The sequence below is a fragment of the Varanus komodoensis genome, unplaced genomic scaffold (assembly GCF_004798865.1).
Source record: "Varanus komodoensis strain SLA01 unplaced genomic scaffold, ASM479886v1 scaffold36, whole genome shotgun sequence".
In the NCBI taxonomy this organism is placed as follows: Eukaryota; Metazoa; Chordata; class Lepidosauria; order Squamata; family Varanidae; genus Varanus; species Varanus komodoensis.
Window position 1 is genome coordinate 9,751,878 of NW_025335873.1, and position 17,503 is coordinate 9,769,380.

The window sequence follows — 17,503 nt, forward strand, 5'->3', positions numbered from 1 at the left end:
CCGGCGCTCAAGGGGGAGCGGACCCGTTCCTCAAGGGGGGCTGGCGGAGGCGTCTGGTCCAGGCGGCCGGCTGTCTCCACGCACCAGCGGCTGGGTGGGGGTGCTGTTGCCCCCGTCCTGTTGGTGGCTTCCTTTCGGGGGCCCTGCTTGGCCCCATGGGAGCCCCATGCCGGATGGGTTGGACCCCCGGGTCCCGTGCAGCCCGGCTCTCCTTGCGCTTCAGAACGGCCAAGCATCCAGCCAAAACCACCCCACACCCCCGAAAGTGCGCAGCTCAAGACAATGCTTTAATCTCTTTTCTGATGATGTCGTGGGGGTTTCCCACTGGGAATTTGGGATGTCAGCGTTACTGCTTTAACCCGGGGTGGTGGTGTGTGGAACGGATTGTTATATGGGTCGTTCGCTGCCTCAGGGGCCTGCAACGGGGGCTGGGTGGGAAGGAATGCTTTTTGGGTTTTGCAAGGGAGAAGCAACTCTGATTTGTTCCCCCACCCACCTTTCCCCCCCCCCCCCAGAATCGTGTCCTCGAAGTTTGGACTGCACCCTCCAGCGGCGCCAGTTCTGCCCACCCGGATCGCACGCCTGCGGCCCCTGCCTCCCCCAGTTCGTGGACGATGGGCACGGCAGATGCATCGCGAGGACGCACGCGTCCGGCGGTAGGTGTGGGCAGCCGCGGGGGGGGGGCACGCGCAGCACCCCTCCCCGCAGCCCGTTGCCTGGGCAATTTCCCAGCCCACGCATCTGTGGACCGGCTCGCTGCGAAGCCGGATCCCACGTCGGCCCAGCCTTGTGCTACAACACCAGCTGCTTGTGTTTGTTCAGCATTCGGCTCCTCAGCCGAGTCGCACAAGTTGCTTTACAAAATGCGAATTACCCTGTAGGCAAGATGCTTGGCTCGGAGAGGCATCTATGGGAGAAGCGGCAGGGCGGAGCGTTCCTCCGGTGTCGAGCGTTTGCCTGCGGCGTGGTGGGTTGGATCAAAGTACCGATATTCCGGCACAGTGGAGCCCAAATTCTTGCGGAGAACTTCTTGATGCATCCCGATATTTAGCCTTTGTCTTGCCGCGTCGCGTTCCAGCAGCCCCGGCAGCTGAGAGCGCATCCAGGGACCGTGAAAGGCTTTCAGGCTGGTGTGGAGCACCATGTGGCGCGATGGCCAGAGTGCGGGGTGGGGGCGGAGGTCTGGGTTGTGCTGTCCAGCCACAAAGCGCACGGGCCACAGAGGCTCAGCCTGGCCTACCTCGCAAGGCTGTTGTGAGGGTAAAACGGAGAGGAGAACCCAGGTTCGCCTCAAGAGCAGGCTACGGAGGGAGGGGACACGCACGAGGGCATCTCTGCTGCTGTTTTCGCCTCGGTGGCTCCTGCTTTAGCTTGCCAGCTTGGTTGCAAATCGCGCAGCATGGAAGTGAAATCAGCAGTCATAAGCGATAACGACAACTGATACTTGCATCCCATCAGCTGGACGCTAAAGGTAACGACCGCCTTTAACGTCCTTCAGTGAATGTCCGTGCTGTTTGCAATTTGCACTCCCAAGTTCTGGATGATTAACGGAGGGTTTGGGCTCCGATGGTGCCCCCCGGGCAAACTGCCCTGGCAGATGCCTTTTGAGGCCGAAACGCTTTTGGCAGCATCTGTCCCCTTCCCCGCTCCTCCTCCGAAAGCTGGGCCGCGGAGCCGGCAGCAGAGAACACGGATCCGCGCCTTCGCTCTGGAGCGCAGCTTTGTGCCAAGTGAGGGCGACAGATTGGCGGTTATATAAGAGCTCGGCCGTGCGGGATTCATTCCATCGCTTGGGAGATTATCTGCTTCCGGCGGTTTATCCCTTTCCCTTTAGAAGGATGGGAAAGCTGCCCACCGGATGCCTCTGGCAGGACGGGGCAAGACCCCCCCCCGGCTGCCCGTCTGAGCCGGGGTGCCCAGCATGCCACCCGGGTGCCCGAGGGGCTTTGCGGGTTGCCGCCGCCATTGTGCGGTCCCGTGCAGGGGAACGGATGCGCGGAGAGCACGGATGAACTCGCGGCCGTCCTGCTCCGTGTGGGCACGGCTGCATTATCCAGGGGCCCTCGTGTCCGGAACATGGGAGCGCTGGAGAAGCGGGCAGCGTCATGAAATGTTCACATGGCAGCGCGCTGCTTCAGCCGCAGGGATGTTCAGGCGGAGAGGCCCAATTGTGCGCCTGGTCGCAGCAGTGCCGGGGCGGGGGCACCCTGGTGGGGGAGGCCCGCTTGGGTGGGACCCAGACACGCTTGGGGGCCAGAGGTTCCCGCTTGTGGGTCCTGCGAGCAGCTGGTTGCCCATGGTGGGAGCGGAATAGTGGGCTCGCACTGAGCTCCCCACGCCTCCGGCCAGCCGAGCACCTCGCGTGAGGTCGGAGCGACAAGGCCTCGCGTGGCCGGCGGACGCGGGCTCCAGTGTGCCGCCGGCATCGGTGGACGGCTGGTTGGAGCCGTGGCGCGAGGTTCCCGAAGCAGGCTGGGGGGGGCGGCCCTCCTGCAGCGTCTCACTGACGCCGTCTGCACCCCTCCCTCCCCACGGCTTCCTTGCAGGCCGCGCGACCGTCCCCGGTGTAGACGGAGAGATCGACCTGGTGGCGGAGGCGCTGGCCAAGCAGGAGGGCTCGCAGCCACGCAGCCGGCAGCATGGTGAGCCTCCCCGGCCGGCCCCCGTGGGCAGGGCTGGGACGGGACGGGATGGGACGGCCCGCTGGAGGCGTCCGGGGGCGCCCGGCTGCCTGCCATCCTCCTCCAGTGTGTGGGGCAGCCGGTCCCTCCCTTGCCCGGGGGAGGGGGCAGGGGGTCTTGCTGGTGGGGGGGGGGGCGGGCAGCTGCCTCGGCCTTTGCCTCATCTCCCCTGCCTTCTCTGGCCATGCGCAGAAAGCTCAGCCCCTCCGGCGAAGCAGCCCAAGGATGGCGTGTGGAAGGCGACGTCCTTGCAGAGGGGCCGGGCGGACCACCCTGCGGCCACGCGGCAGCCCCCCACCGAGCCCGTCCAGAGCTCCCCGGTGGAGTCCCCGCGCTTGTCTTCCAACGACGCGCTCCTTCTGGGTGAGCAGCTCGTCCAGCGTGCCGCTTGCGAGGGAATCCGAGTCCCCGAGAGCCCTGCTGGGAGAATCCGGGGGCCCAATGGGGCACCCCAGAGACCGCCCCACACTCGGGCCTGTGTGGGGCCTCCCGGATTGGCTTGTCTCCCTCTGGAGTAGCAGCCACTCAACAGAAGGGGGTGGCTATTCCTATGCCGAGCTTTCCCGTACACGGTTCCAGCTGGTGTTATTACCCATCATCTGGTTATCTCAGCCTTCCCCAATCTGGGGCCCCTGCTGCCCAGAAGTGATGGGTGTGGTAGTCCAACACATCTGCAGAGCACCAGATCAGGGCGAAAGCTTGATCTGAATTAATTACTAGTTTGTTAATTTGATCAAGGCAGAAAGGTAGCGTAGTCTTTTTTATTGAAGTTTTTTTTTTTTTAATGGCAGTCCTGAAATCCAAGAGTGTGAAGGAAGGCATAAACACATTCAGAAACTTTTAAGGAAACAAATATATTTTAATAAAAATGAACACAGTCATAAGGACTAGAAACGTAATTTATGCACAAGACGAAAAGCCGAAAGCTTAGGATGCTTCACACAAGCGGAAATCGGCCCTCCACGGGGGTGGAATTGGGACCGGACAACACTTGGCCCCGCCTGGAAAAGGCACTTGGCTCTGCTTACTGGCCTGGCGCGTGCCAGAGAATGTCTGTTTTTTTATTTTTACCAAAGCATGTTTTTACCTTGCTGCCCTGCCAGGAAGCCTCCCAGAGTGGCCCCAGTCCGCCAGACAAGACGGTCCCTGCCACCGGCTTGCAATTGTAAAAGCCAGAAAGGGAATGGGATGGGGATAGGAGTAAAAGCCGCCTGGGGACTCGGCGTTTGGCGGCATACAGATGGAAATACATGTGAGCGAGCGAGCGAGCGAGCGTCCATAAACCAAGCAAGGCCCCCGTGGGCCGTTCCAGGAGGGCGCTGCTGACGCCTCGGCTCTCCGCTTGCCTCCCAGGGCTGATCGTCGTGTGCACCGCGGCAGGAATCGCGGCGCTGGTGGTGGCAGCGGTGTGCTGGTGCAGGTAAGCCCATGGCAGCTCCCTGGCGAGGCCCGGGGGCCGGGCTTTGGTGCCCGGGACACCCGTCCCCGGAGGGCGGGGGCCGGCCGTGGGGAGGCCGTGCCGCTGCCTCAGTTTTCCTCCTCGAAGGTGGAGCCCCTGTGGGAAGCTGCCCTGGACATGCCGGTGAAACTGCTCAGGATCACGGAATGGCAGAGCCGGAAGGGGCCACGGGTCCCCCCTCCCTGCTGCTGCAGGACCCCACGTCACCCTGTCCCACTTAGCTGGCGTTTCTCGCTGTCTTTGCTTTTCGCTTTTGGCAGCAAAGTGCAGAAGGGTTTTTAAGCTGACGTTGATATTTTGGGATACAGACAAATCTGGGCACCACTTAAGAACCAGCTAATGCGTCCGGCGGGCGCACTGCCGTTTCACAGACGAGGAAAGCTTGCCTCGCGCCGACTCGCCCTCGTAATCCACCTGCCGCAGGTGGCTGCCTCTGCATCCAAGGTGCAGGGGTGCCAGCTCAGCCTGTGAGGTTCCCCAGCAGGCAGGGCCCCGGGCCGCCCACCGCTTGCTGGCTTTCTGTCTTTCGTGCCTGTTTTCCTCATTTGGAAAGGTTGTACTGCTGGTCTCTCGACTTGCCCGCTCAGAGGAAGAGCGATTGGAGGGTGGCCCTGCCCCCCACTGGCATGGGCACCCCAAGAAACTGGGGTGCCCATGTTGTGAGCCGCCTCGAGGCTTATTGCGATGGGGCGGCATAGAAATGTTTTAAGTAATAAATAAGAAACTCTCCAAAGCAGAACTCTGCCCTTGGCCCAAGAGAGATTCGGGACGCCTGACCTGGTGGCGCTGCCAGCCCAGGTGGCTCCCTGGCTGGGCAGACGTTTGAGCCGGGGGTGGGCGGGGGTGGCGACGTGCGCTCGATTTCCCACTTTCTTCCCTGCTGCAGGCTGCAGAAGGAAATAAGACTGGCCCAGAAAACGGACTACCCAGCTCACATGGCATCTGCACCCCCGTCGTATGACAAGATCTCGGTACGTTGCCCCCCCCCGCTCATCCTTTTGCCCACCACCCTTGAAAGTGGCGCTCTCACGCCTCGTGCTGTGGAAGCACCAGTCCTGGGCCTGCACAGACCAAGGTCAGGCTCCTGTGGATGGAGCAGAGTCTGTCCACAGCATCTCTGCATGAGTTGCTGTTCACGCTCCGTCATGATCTGATCCATCTCTGTGGGTGGGAAGAGTTTCTGTGCCACGACGGAGGCGGCGGATGCCTTCAGCCCCAGAATCTCCTGGCTTGGCCAAGAGCAAAGGGGTCACTCGTTCCTGGGGAGTTCGGGAAACACAGCACTCGGCTGTGACGATTCTGTATTTCCTTTGCCCCCGAACCAACTGCCTGCGCCTTCTGCCCTGCCCTGCCTGTTCCCCTCCAAGCCTGGAGACAAGAAGCTGGCCCAGACTGCCCAAATGTACCACTACCAGCACCAGAAGCAGCAGATGCTCTCCATGGAGAAGTAAGCCTCCCCTTCCGGGCTCCCTGCACGGGGGTTTGGCCGTTGCTTTTAGGGGGAGGCGAACGAGCCGCAACTGGTGTGGCCGGGCGGCTTGTCATCCTGGGCCTGGATGCCGCTTCGGCCTGCAGTGGCGGCTCGCTCTGCACCGAGGGCGAGGTGGTGCCAGCCGAGCCAGAGGTCCGCTTAGACGGCCTGAAAGACGCAGCGTGCAAATCCGCAGAGCAGGCCAGAAGCGCCCGGCCCATCGCCGAGCCGGCCTGAAGACGTTTCTGTCCGGCCCCCAGAAGCTCCGGCTCCCTCCGCAGGCCCTGTCCTCCGGCCTGTAGGCTTCCAGGGACTCGGGGGCAGCCGGGGAGGGGCGCCCCTTGTTATCTCCGCTGTCTCAACCCTGCGACACGGATGCGCGTGTGTCGGGGTTTGGGGATGCTGGACACGCAGGGTTCCGCCGACGGTCGAACCTGGACTTGGATTGGGAAGCAGAGTGCCGGAGTGGGGGCACGGAGCTTGGGGCGCCTGCGGAAGGTGGCTCCCGGGGTGGGAAGGGGCCACGACCACGTCCTCGTGGCTCATGAGCCCCCGTGTGCGAATCCCTTCTCCATGAAATCTCCAGGAATAAAGACGAACCCAAAGTTCCCGAACCCGTCTCCTCGGATGAAGAAAACGAAGAGGGGGACTTCACGGTGTATGAGTGCCCCGGCTTGGCTCCCGTACGTACCTCTGCCAGCAAGCTGCTCTCCCCCCCGCCCCGCCGTGCTTCCCCCCTCGAGCCCCACAGGGGAGCAGACCTGCCCCTTGGCTCTTCTCCAGGTTCTCTGGGCTACGATGCCAGCAAAGCGGTCCACCGCGGCCAGCCATGGCCCGGGCCATGCGAGCCACAGGCCAGTGCGCCCGCCGGGCACCGGGCTGCTCTGAGCAAACCCGCTGCAACGCAGCTGCACAGACTCGTGTAGCCGCAAGGCCCCGTTCGTCCCCCGCAGCCCAGACGTGCGAATTCCTCTCAGCTTGGCAGAGAAACAGGGAGTGTCCAGTTTGCGCGACAAACAGCAGCGAGGTCCCCTTTGCATCAGAGATGAAGCTGCTGGAAATCAAGTCAACCCAGCATGCCTGGGTTTGTGGCTTCCCCCTTGGGAGGGTGAATCCTGGACCCCCCCCCCATTTGGGGAGTTTGGGGGGTGTGATTTCAGAATAGGACTGCAAGCACTGGATTGGTCTTTTCCCCATTTAGTGCTGTCCAGACATGCGGAATTGCAACCCCATTATCCCCACCTGGTTGGGAATAATGGAGGCTGTAGTCCTGCACTTCTGGGGGGTGCCCCACTGGGGCAAAGCTGATAAGGAAGCTCTCGACTGCCCCCTGAGAGAAGGCGGAATCGCAAGTGCCAAATGCCGCCATCTTGTAACTGTGTCGCTTTGCTTTTCCTGCTCTTCCTGTCCTCGCGACCGGTCGCCTGCTGCCGCCAACGCCAGACGGGAGAAATGGAAGTGAAGAATCCTCTGTTTGACGACTCCCCCTTGCACCCTGCAGCCCCCAACCTGCGCCCCTGATCCCGGGCTCACCGTGCTCTGGACTGCGCCCGCTGAACACCCAGCGGCTGGGAAGCCCCGAATCCGCGCCCAGGAGAACGGGAAGCGGGCTCCTCGCACGGCACCCCACCGCTGACCCCACACACCCGCCGCTGGAATGCAGGCGGCTTCCTGGGGCGTCCGGGGCGGCTTCACTCCCTGGCGGGGCGTGCGCCCCCCACCCCCCCGTTCTGCTGCTTCGTAATGTCCAGTGAGCATGCGCCCGGCCGGAACGCAGGGAAGGCCCTCGGGGGCTCTCTGGACTGCCGGGAGGAGAGGACAGGGCGGCTGGCGGCCTGAAAGCCCCGCGAGGACGAACCCGCGGCCGCCCATGCCGGGCGTCCTCAGCCGAACCGCGTCCGGGCAGCTGCCGGCGCTGAGCAGGAAGCACGTGGCAGGACCCGGCCGGCTCCGCGCGCGCGTTTGCTCAGCCCGGGCGTCCTGTTGCCGGTGTGTCCCCATGCTTGTGCGGGGGTGTTAATGCCCCCCTCCACGCAGCCTGGGCCCCTGTCGCACGGCACGGCTGGGGAAAGGCGTTCTCGCCGCCGCGTGCAGAACGGCCGGGTTCAGACAAGCCGATCGCCTGCTTTCGAGCGCTGAACCTGGGCTGAGCACGGCTCGCTGTTGAAACGCTGGGTGATCGGGTTGCTTGAACCCAGTGGCGCTAAGCAGCCCCGGCTTGTTGGCCACAAACCCCTCGTGCGAGCCCACGTTTTGCTACTGAGTTGTGAATTGCGGGTCCCATCTCCCCTCACCAGCCCACTGCACAATCACACACGGATTGTATCCTGCCACGTTCATTGTACGAACTCAGCCAGCTCTTCCCCGACTCCGTTTGACTTACCTTACTTGCGTTTTCCTGGAGACCTTAAAACACCGCCCTGAGGTGGGGCAGCACCTGGCCACGCCAGAATTTGAGCTTGGGCTCTTCCCCACTAAGCCCCGGGGGCCCCAGCCCAGGCCAGAATGGATCACCCCCCCCCTTTTTAAATGTACCTGTTAAAGGGCAGGATGAAGCCCCCCATGGCAGGGCAATGTGTACCGGAGCAGTGCCCGCCGAGCTCCCGGGGAAGGTGCGGGTTGCTTTCGGGGTGGCTGGGAAGGCCTCTCGAGGGGGATTCCTCCAGGGAAAGCAGCTACCGCTCGACTGGATTAAAGCTTCCCGTGTCGTCACGCACCAGAGATGGAGCGAGTCGCGTGTGTTTGTGACGGGCTGGCGTCTGATGGAGGCGGTGGCGCAGGCGCAGCCTCGCTTTTCAGAAGAGTCTCCATGGCAGTGAGCGCTTTGCACGCGCTGAGAAGGACCCTGCCCTCGGGAGCATCTCGTTCGGCGGCCCCTGGGCTCTGGAGGACGGGATCCCCTCCCCGTTCCAGAGATGGGGGAGTGGGCGGGGGCTCTGCGGGGTTCGGCCTGGGGCAGTGCTGCCTCGAACGGTGTGCCCCTGCCCCATTTGTGGGCAGAGAAGCTGGGGGTGCACTTTCAGCTCCCGTTGCCTGATACCCCCCCAAAAAAAGCAGAAGTGTTTTAATAGGGAAGAAGCGTTTTAATAGATAGCAATAGCTGAGCAGAGTTGTACAGAAGAATCACATGAGCAGAACCAACAATGTAGTAGAAGAAAGATGGTCCCAGCGAGGCACACATGAATCGACAGTAAATCGCATTTCAAGTCAGTAGCCAGTTCAAGTCATCGCCAGGTCACCGTTGGGATGTGGACCCTGCATCGTGTGCAAGAGGCAGGGCGCCGGTTGGTCACATTTGACGGACTCTCTGGAGGGCGAGGACCTCGGCATCTAGTCCTGCGTTTCTGAGAGCGGCTCCCCCCGCCCCTGCTCGAACGCCTCCAGCAATGGGGGTCTCCACCAGGAGGCGGCCGGCTCCCTTCACGTGCAGCCGAAGTCAGCTCTCCTGCCTTTTCTTCCCGCCAGATCAAGTCCTGCCCTCTGGAGCACCGGACCGTTTTTCAGCCACATTGCACGGTCTCTCCTCTTGTAAAGTGTACGCAGAGTTCCCTGCCCCGAGGAGCCTGCAGTCCCTCCAAACTCGAACACTGGTAGTGCATAAAGGAATTTTAATCTGCGGCCTGGCCGAGCCCAACAGCCCTGCTCTTTGCTACACTATTCCACTCTTTAAGGCACCTTCCTCAAGCTGGTGGCCTTCCCAGGCACATGGGCCGCAGCTCCCAGAATCCCCATTCAGCAGGGCCACGGGCTGGGGATTCTGGGCACTGCAGTCCGCTTGTGCCTGGAAAGCACAAGCTCGGGGAAGGCTGCTGGAAGGCTTGCTTCAGTGATGCTGGCAGCCTGGGGTGGCTTCTGGGTGCTGGGGAACATGGGGGCGGTGTGGGGCTGCCCGCCTGCCGTGGGCCTGCTGCAGGGGCCCACCCGCCCCAGACGTGGCGGTCGCGCTGCTCCGAGGTGGGGCACGACTCAGCCCGCCCTCCCTCCCTCCCTCCGACCACGCGCGGCAAGAGAGCGACTTCCGCCGCCACGGCAGAGCAGTGCCGAGCCGGAGCCGAGCCGCGATTGCAGCGATTGCAGCGATGCACAGGGTCCGCCGCTCGCCCCAGGACCCCGGCTCTGCGGCCGATGCCCAAATGACCTGTGGGGCAGCCCTGCAGCGTGGCGACGGTCCCCCCAGAAGGGTGCTGGGGCGACCGGGGGGGGGGGGCCTGGATAGCGGCCAGCTGTGGGGGGAGCCCTGCCAAGGAGCGGCCGCTGCCTCCGCCCAGCTCCCGCCTGCCGCAGTTGAGTAAACAGGAAGGCTGTTGAGCAAGGCACCTCTGCGCCCCCCCCGCGGCTCCCCCCCCCCCCGCTCACAGGAGCTGGGCTGGCCGCCTCTTTGCACCTCCAGGCGAGGCGAGTGCCCTCGGCGCCTTGAGCGGGCCGGGCACGCTTGCAGGGCCCACCGCGGAGCCACGGGGGCTGCTGCTCCCCCCGCCAGCAGCCGGCTTGTCCTGCGGCGCTGCTCCGGCAGGCAGAGGGGGGCCAAGACCCTGGTGCGACCGAGGCTGGGGTGCGGAGGAGTCCGGAGGGGGTGGTGGGAGGGCCACAGAAGGCCACCCCGGCCCTGCTCGTGAGCCCCTGGCCCTCTCCAGCACCCCCCTGCTCCTGGCGCCGGCGCTGGCCGCCTCCTTGGGGCAGGGCACTTTCACACAGCCACCGCTGCGGCTCAGCTGTCCCTGCGTGTCGACCCCGAGAGCGATGCTGCCTCCCCAGAGAGAGGGCCGTAGCGGGGCCTGGCTCATGGAGGGAAGATACGGAGCCCGGGGGGGGGGGTCCCTGGAGGAGGCTAGCACGAGAGGTGGGGGCCTGGAACGGCCCATCCCGGGACCCTCGGGGACGCTGGGCGGGGCGAGGGGGAGGCCGGTGCCTCTGCGAAGCCCTGCGGCTCGGCTGGCCCAGATGGGTGGGGGCTTCTCTGCATCCCCCCTTCAACCCGCCAGGTCACCTGCACCTGCTCTGGATGGACCCCCCCGGGTGTTGGCTGCGCTGGAGCGCTGGGGCTGGAAGGGCGTGCTGCTGCGAGGAGGAAGCGGATGCCCGTTTGCTCTGGTGGGGGGGAGGGTGGAGAACGGGGCTGATGCGTATCTCCCCGAAACCAAAGAGGAACCGTGAGGCTTGGTGGAGCCAGGGCACGGCGGCTGCATGTGAGCGGGAGCGGAGGGCCAGCCCGGCGGGCTATGCCAGGAGCGGCGAGGCAGGGCAGGGTCCGGGCGGGGGGCTGCAGAGAGTGGAGCTGAGCACAGGGATCTGCCTGGGAAAGAGCGCGGCTGGGGACCCGGGCGGCCAGGCAGGCAGCCGGTGCAGAAAAGGTCGGACAGGGCCCAGAAGAGCCGCTGGGCCTGCCCGCGAAGGGAACCCGGAGCCATGGGGCGATGGTGCTGCCAGTGCCGCCTCTGAACCGGACCCCACGGTTGACCACGAGGGGCCCCCTGCCCAGCGGGGATGCTTCGGGCTGGCCGGCGGCTAATTCCGGAACCAGCTCTCCGGGCTGGGGTAGACCTTCTCCTGGGGCAGGCTGGGGTACTGGCGGCACACGAGGCAGAACCGCTCCCGCCAGTCGTCGTACAGCTTGACCGCGTGGCTGCGCCTCCACTCGAAGAAGCGCCTGTAGCTGCTCTCGTTCATGGTGGCCAGGAAGCGGCCGAGCTGCTCGGCAGAGCCAAAATCGTCCACGTGGATAAAGGCCCCTGCGGGCAGGAACCGCTCGTAGTTGGCTCTGGGCGGGCCCAGGACCACCGGCACCGTGCCGGCCAGGAGCGAGTTCCTCCAGAGCTTCTCCGTGATGTAATCCTTGGCGAGGCTGTTCTCGAAGGCGAGGTAGAACTTGTACTTGGCGATGGTGGGCAGCAGGCAGGCCGGGCAGAGCGGCTTCCCGCTCGCCTTCCCGAAGACGTCCACCCGGATGTGCCTGGCCAGGCGGCGGTGCACCCGGGCCCTCTCCTGGCTGTGGTGGTAGTTGCTCACCACCCAGGCCGCCAGCCCGGTTTTCTCCGGGATGGCCACGGTGGCTGAGCCCCGAGGCACGAGCTGCCCGTACGGGACAAAGATGTCGGAGTCCTGCCGGTACGTCATGACCCAGTTCCACTCCGTCCCTCCCCAGCCTGACAGCGTGTGGGTGTGGCTGGGGGACTCCAGGGAGACCCAGACCCACTTCTGCCCCGGGTGGGGCTTGGACTTTGGCAGCCCGGACCTGCTCTGCTGGAGCTCCCTGGCGTGGAAGGCCACCACGTCAGCCTGGGCGTAGCGGCTGCGGTCCCCCGTCAGCCAGCAGCCCTCTATGCCGTAGAGGGTGGCACAGACGTCGCCGCTGAGGTTCAAGGCCTGCCTGAAGGGCCAGTCCCAAATCAGGACCAGCAGGGGCTTGGGAGCTCCTCCAGCGTAGCCAGATGGCGACCGGAGCGAGATGGTGCCGAAGAGGCACGCGAGGAGCAGCCTCGCCAGCTCGGAGGCCATGGGACAGCGACGCACCGGCCTCGCCGCTCAGGGGAGGCGCCCCTTCCTCTCGTGGGCTCGGCTCAGCACGCCTTCTCCTCAGCGGAGGGAGGCGATTTCGGGAGCTCTAAGAGAAGAAAGAGGGTGGAGGAAATGACCGTGAAGATGGGAGTTCAATTGCAAAAGTTCAGGAAACAGAACTAGGTTGCAATCTGGTAAGTTCTGCCTGTGGAGGTTTTCGGAAATCACCTTCAAAACAGCCTGCCAATCGAGAACAGTCCAGTCGCCCTGAGAAGACGCTGCCGCGTGTTTCCTCGGCTGCCCTCCTTCCTCCTCCCACAGCCCCTGCCCGCCACGCATGGCGCCAGTGTGGCGAAAGGCCGCTTGCGCCACGCTCCCTTCCCGCTGGCTTGTGTAACGATGCGCACGTGTGTGTGATGCAGCCATGTCGACGCGGCATTAGGAATTCGGGAGAAATTCAGAATGCAGAAAAGCTTCCTTGGTTTCGGCGCGCGCAACAAGCAGCAGCCCAAGAGGCAAAAGACAGGCGAAAAAAGGGGGAAGGCGGGCATCCTTTCTGGCAACGCAGGCAGCTCTGAAAGCAGCAGGGCCACACCTGGATCTGAGAAGGGCCAAAATGGCACATTTTGCTGCGCTGCTGCAGCTGGCAACTTTTATTTAGCACTCGAAGCAGAAAAGGGCAGAAAGCTCTTTTCAGGACTGGCAAACTGAACCCAAGGGGGAAAAGTTAGCCTGTCTGTCCACATTTTCCAGATAAACATTTCCTTGCCTATTTTAAAATCTGGCTTTCCCCATAAAGTTAATTTCGCAGGTGAAAATAAGACAAACAGCAATTAGCAGCTCTTTAACCAACAAGGGGGGCCACACTATCTATTGTGGGATGCCAAGAACTCACTGCGGGGATCCAGAAACAAAAATTCAAGGACTGACCTGGGAGGGGCATCTAAACTGAGCGGTCCAGTAGAATAAGGAAAGTTGCATCTGTTTCCAGGATGTTTACGCTGGACTAAAACTCTGTAAGAATGCATGGTAAGAAACCTGAAGCATCTGGAAATACTTGCGTGCATAAGGAAGGGAACAGATGACAATACGCGCTTCTCGCAAAGCTTGCAAAAAGCCAGCGAGCTGTCCGGCATTTTGCGAGTGCCACACACACATTTTAAAGGTATGTGCTTATTTAATGCTACTATTTTTCCTGCTGCTTTCCAGCCGCGTGTGCAGAAGCCCCCACACGCCCTGCACTGGAATGAGAACAACGGGTGGAAATGCAAAATACCCACATTTATAACATCAGAACTAAAAGCTGGGATCAGGCGATCTGGACTGCCGCTCCTCAAGTCCCGTGTCAGCCTTTCCCAACTCAGCTCTGTCTTGGACTACAACATGGACCATGTTGGCTGGGGTTGATGGGAACTGCACCCCTAAATATCTGGAAGCCATCAGGCTGGGGGAAGCTGTATTTGAGACTGAACGCAATCTTTCTGAAAGAGTAGAAAACTCTTAAGATGGAGGTTCGAAAAGGCGGGTGGGCGCCGGAGTTGGCTCTCCTGATTTTTTGGGCAGGTGAGGCAGGCAAGAGCATCTCTGAGGTAGCCCCTGAGTCCCAGCTGCAAAGCCGAGGTGTGCCTCCGCTAGGCAGGTGTGCTTGTGGCATCCGTGGGTTGCCATCTCTTGGTGTGTGTTGCATTGTATTTGATTCTTCTAAACATGTGGGGCGTTTTTATATTTTTGTCTTCATCTTTTAATCCACCCGGAGAGCATTGGTTACTGAGCAGATTAGAAATGTAATAATATACCGTATTTTTCGCTCTATAAGACGTACTTTTCCCCCCCCAAAAGTAAGGGGAAATGTCTGTGCGTCTTATAGAGCAAATGTGTGTGTGCCCGATGCCCGGGACGCTGCCAGCCGCCTGCACCCCGTGGCACCACCTGGCCGGCACGCGCTCGGCCCCCCCCCCCCCCCCCCCCCCCCCCCGGCGCAGGTGAGAGCTGTTAAGCACAGGTCGGCGTGTGTTTTCAAATGGCAACCCGTCTTTTAATGAAGCCCATGGGGGAGCGATGGGGAATGTGCCTGTAATTATCAGGAAGCTTTCCATGGATCCCTCCTCTAAAAACTAGGTGCATCTTATGGTCAGGTATGTCTTATAGAGCGAAAAATACGGCATTTAGATCTGCACATAGGAGTTTGAAAACTGCCTGCCGGTCAATCAGTCACAGAAGCAAGAACCGCTTTGCAGCAAAACCTTTGACCTTCTGACATGATTTTCAGCTGAATTTGGAAGTTTTATACAAGATACACCCACACACACACGGAGTTTAAGACCTGATAAGTTTTTAACCCTTAAAGCTGCATTATCACTTTTTAAAAAATCTGTGCTAAGTCAGGTTTGTGGTGGGGGTAGCATCAAACCTTTTGAAACCTGATCTGCTCATTTATATGCAAATATGTCTATTTTTTGAAAGGGGAGCCAAGAAAGGATGAATCAGATGGGGGATTTACTGGCAGATTATCAAGAAATGGGGATGAACTGAAACAAGACAATGGTGGAGGGAGTCATTTTGCTAACTGAACATTTTTACCCTGCTTTCACTCGATGTTTCAAAGCCCATCTTGTTGTTCAAAAAGCAAAACAGCCTGCACGAAGAAAGCAAAGCACCCTCTTCCACGGCATGATAACACAATAAGAGGCAGCATTTAAAAAATCCCACTCAAAACCCAGTTCAAAAATAAGACTTTTTAGTGTGTTTGTAACGCAGAATTGCTAGAGAAACATCTCGCACACGCAAGCGAAAGGCAGAACCTTCCAGGGCCTTTTTATGTGTTTGCTGCTTTTTTAAGAAGAAAAAAAGCAGTTTGCTTTGTTAAAATTAGTTCTGCTTTAGCTCAAGCTACTTCAATCATCAATACCCAAACACCGAATCATCATCAACACCCAAACACCAAATCACAGTTTTGCATTACCTTTTTCTGCTGGACACAGGGTCCCAGGTCTTTCCTCCGAATGGCCGTGTCTTGGTCTGAAAAGGGAGCGGCAAAGGAAGGTGCTTGAGTTCTCCCCCGCACACATCCCCTTTCTCTCTTTCGGGCAAGTTCTCATTCCTACCACCATTTTTCTACCTTGGTTATACAGCTGTTTCCTGGAACGGTTCAGCTTTAGTGTGGTTTTGACACCTCCCTCATGACTGAGACATGGCACTGCGACTGATCCTGGAAACGGCAGCCGAAGGTGGTCACAGATGCTCTGGCAGCCCGCACTCAGGGCATGTGGCACCCGGCTTGTGGCGGTGAGAGGGGGCCGGATTTCTCGGCCCCCGGGCCTCTCGTCTGGCCCGAAAGTTGCGTCAACCAAGTCGACTGATTCAGACCAAATTAAAGGAACTTCTGAAGAAGTTTTGTTCTGTCGATGAAAGGGCGCTTACCCTCACGTGGGGCAAGCCTCCGCCAGCAGGGGCCTTCCCGATGTGCTGGACGGCCACCCTCGGCATCTGGGAGGGCCGGCTGCCGGGAAGCTGGCCTCCAGCCGGCGAGGGGCATTCCCGGGCGCAGCGGCTGCTCCCAGCGAGGCGGCCCTGGGCCGGCCCAGAGGAGCCTCCAGCAGCGGGAGCAGCAGGGGCGCTGCGGTGGCCCGGGCGGCCCCAGCCCCGTGGGGTGCAGCGGCCCGCTCCCCGGGCACTGCGCTGCAGCAGAGGGGGCGGTGGGCCTGGGAGCGGCTGGGTGCGTTCCCCACAGGGCCTCGGAGGGGCAGGTGCGGACGGCTCGGGGGCAGCCGTGGAGGGGCGGCCTCTCCAGGCACGTGGGGGGCATGGATGGAGGCAAGGGAGCATCGGCAGACACCACCTGCCCAGACCCCCTCGAATTAGGGCGGCAGGCACCCGGCACCAGGCTCCCAGATCCGTGCTTTATTGTGTGAATCTCACGCCAGAGCAGAACCGCGGCGCCATTGAGCATGTTTTGGGTGGAGGAGACTGCCGGCCATTCGCCCCTGAGCGCCATTTAATTCCGTTAAGTTTCATCCACGCACGGAACCACTGGGCCAGGACCCTTCGCCGGAGCCTCTGCTACAGGGCCAAGGCGCCTTCGGGCCAAGGCGGGCATCGTCTCCGCCCCGCTGCTGTTGGGCACCCACGGCTTCCACTTCGATCTCCACGCCACGTGGGCCCAGGCAAGCAAAAAACCACAGGATTTCCATGCAGGGCGTTTCTCGCACCTTTGTTCCCCCTTGCACGCAGCTCCCTTGCGTGTGCCCGGAGCGTCTCCCCAGTCGCAAATCAGCCCCTCCAGCTGCAAGGGGAGCCCCACCCCGGTGTGAAACCTGCGCCCGGAGGCTGGGAAAGCAGGAGGCCCCCACGGGAAGGGAGCGCCAGCCAGCCAGCCGGCCGGCGTGGCAGTGTCACTCGGGACGCTGCCGGCAGGAGACCCCGAGGTGCCCCGCCGGCGAAGCGGCTGAGGCGCGCGGTCCGCGCTTCTGGAGCTCAGCACTTCCCGCAGCTTCCCGCAGGGGGCGCCCTCGGACTGATGCCCGCCGCACTGGGCCGATTTGTTCGGTCCCCCCTTGCTGCCGGCCCAAATGCAGCCCCCTCGGTGCCTGCGCGCCCCCCCCACCCCAGTGCACGGGGGCTCCGGAAGGGGCTGATGCTGGCAAGCGAGGGGTTCCAGGCCGGAGGCCCCGCCTTGGGGCTGTGGAAGGTGGGGGACCAGGCTTGTGGGCTGTCAGGTCATGCTGCTCAAGGGGGGCGCGTCGTCCGGTTCGGGTGGCGGGGCCGAGAATCCGCCGAGCAGGCTCTTCCCAAACCCCGAATGCACCGCCCGGGGAACCCGCGGCCGGGCCGGGTGCCAGGGCAGGGCAGGGCAGGGGGAAGCTCCGCGGGGCAGGCAATCGCTCCGTGCGGGCAGCAGCATCGGCCCCGCCGCCGTCGCCAGACGCAGCCCTCGATCGCGGCGGGCGCAGATGCGCGCGGCCCGGACGTCGCCGGCGCGCCCGGAGCCGCGGGGGCCTCGGTCCCTCGCCCTGCTCGCGCGGGGGGGGGGAGCGGGCGGGCGGGCCCCGCGCCCTCGGCCCCGGGCCCCGCCAGCAGCGAAGAGCCCGCGCGGCCCCTTTAAGAGCGCCGGGGGCGGGGCGTGGGCGGGGCGTGGGCGCGCTGCGCGCGGTGCCATGCGAGGCGAGGCGAGGCGATGCAGTAGCGCCGCGAGCGAGGCAGAGGCGAAGGCAGGAGCAGGAGCCGGGCGCCCGGGCCGCTCCGACAGGCGCCGCTGCAGCCGGGCCGACGCGGCGGGCGGGCGAGCGGGCCCTCCCGGGCGGGCGGGCGAGCGAACGAACGGGGCGGGGCGGCGGCGCCGCGCAGACAAAGCCCGGCGAGGCAGGGCCGCCGCGCGAGCCACGATGGGCTTCCTGCACC

At 62.6% G+C, this 17,503-nt stretch overlaps 2 protein-coding genes across 2 annotated transcripts; one reads left to right on the forward strand and one right to left on the reverse strand.

The window, feature by feature from the left end:
* The first annotated feature begins 442 nt into the window (after positions 1–442).
* Positions 443–8,330, forward strand: NPDC1 (neural proliferation, differentiation and control 1). The gene is made up of 8 exons (XM_044439742.1): positions 443–656; positions 2,547–2,642; positions 2,874–3,044; positions 4,035–4,101; positions 5,027–5,111; positions 5,508–5,587; positions 6,198–6,294; positions 7,055–8,330. Exons 1-8 carry the CDS (start codon positions 443–445, stop codon positions 7,130–7,132), a joined length of 888 nt encoding a protein of 295 aa, XP_044295677.1. The 3' UTR covers positions 7,133–8,330.
* Positions 8,331–10,734: 2,404 nt separating this feature from the next.
* FUT7 (fucosyltransferase 7) lies at positions 10,735–15,413 on the reverse strand. The gene is made up of 3 exons (XM_044439972.1): positions 15,225–15,413; positions 15,069–15,124; positions 10,735–12,212 (listed from the first exon to the last, which is right to left on the reverse strand). The coding sequence occupies exon 3, from the start codon at positions 12,104–12,106 to the stop codon at positions 11,117–11,119; it is 990 nt and encodes a 329-aa protein (XP_044295907.1). The 5' UTR covers positions 12,107–12,212; positions 15,069–15,124; positions 15,225–15,413; the 3' UTR covers positions 10,735–11,116.
* Positions 15,414–17,503: the final 2,090 nt, after the last annotated feature.

Coding starts and splice junctions, on each gene's coding strand:
- NPDC1 (XM_044439742.1), top strand. CDS start 443: ATGCTTTTTGGGTTTTGCAAGGGAGAAGCAACTCTGATTTGTTCCCCC. Junction 657..2,546: donor GAGGACGCACGCGTCCGGCG/GTAGGTGTGGGC, acceptor GCTTCCTTGCAG/GCCGCGCGACCGTCCCCGGT. Junction 2,643..2,873: donor GCCACGCAGCCGGCAGCATG/GTGAGCCTCCCC, acceptor GGCCATGCGCAG/AAAGCTCAGCCCCTCCGGCG.
- FUT7 (XM_044439972.1), bottom strand. CDS start 12,106: ATGGCCTCCGAGCTGGCGAGGCTGCTCCTCGCGTGCCTCTTCGGCACC.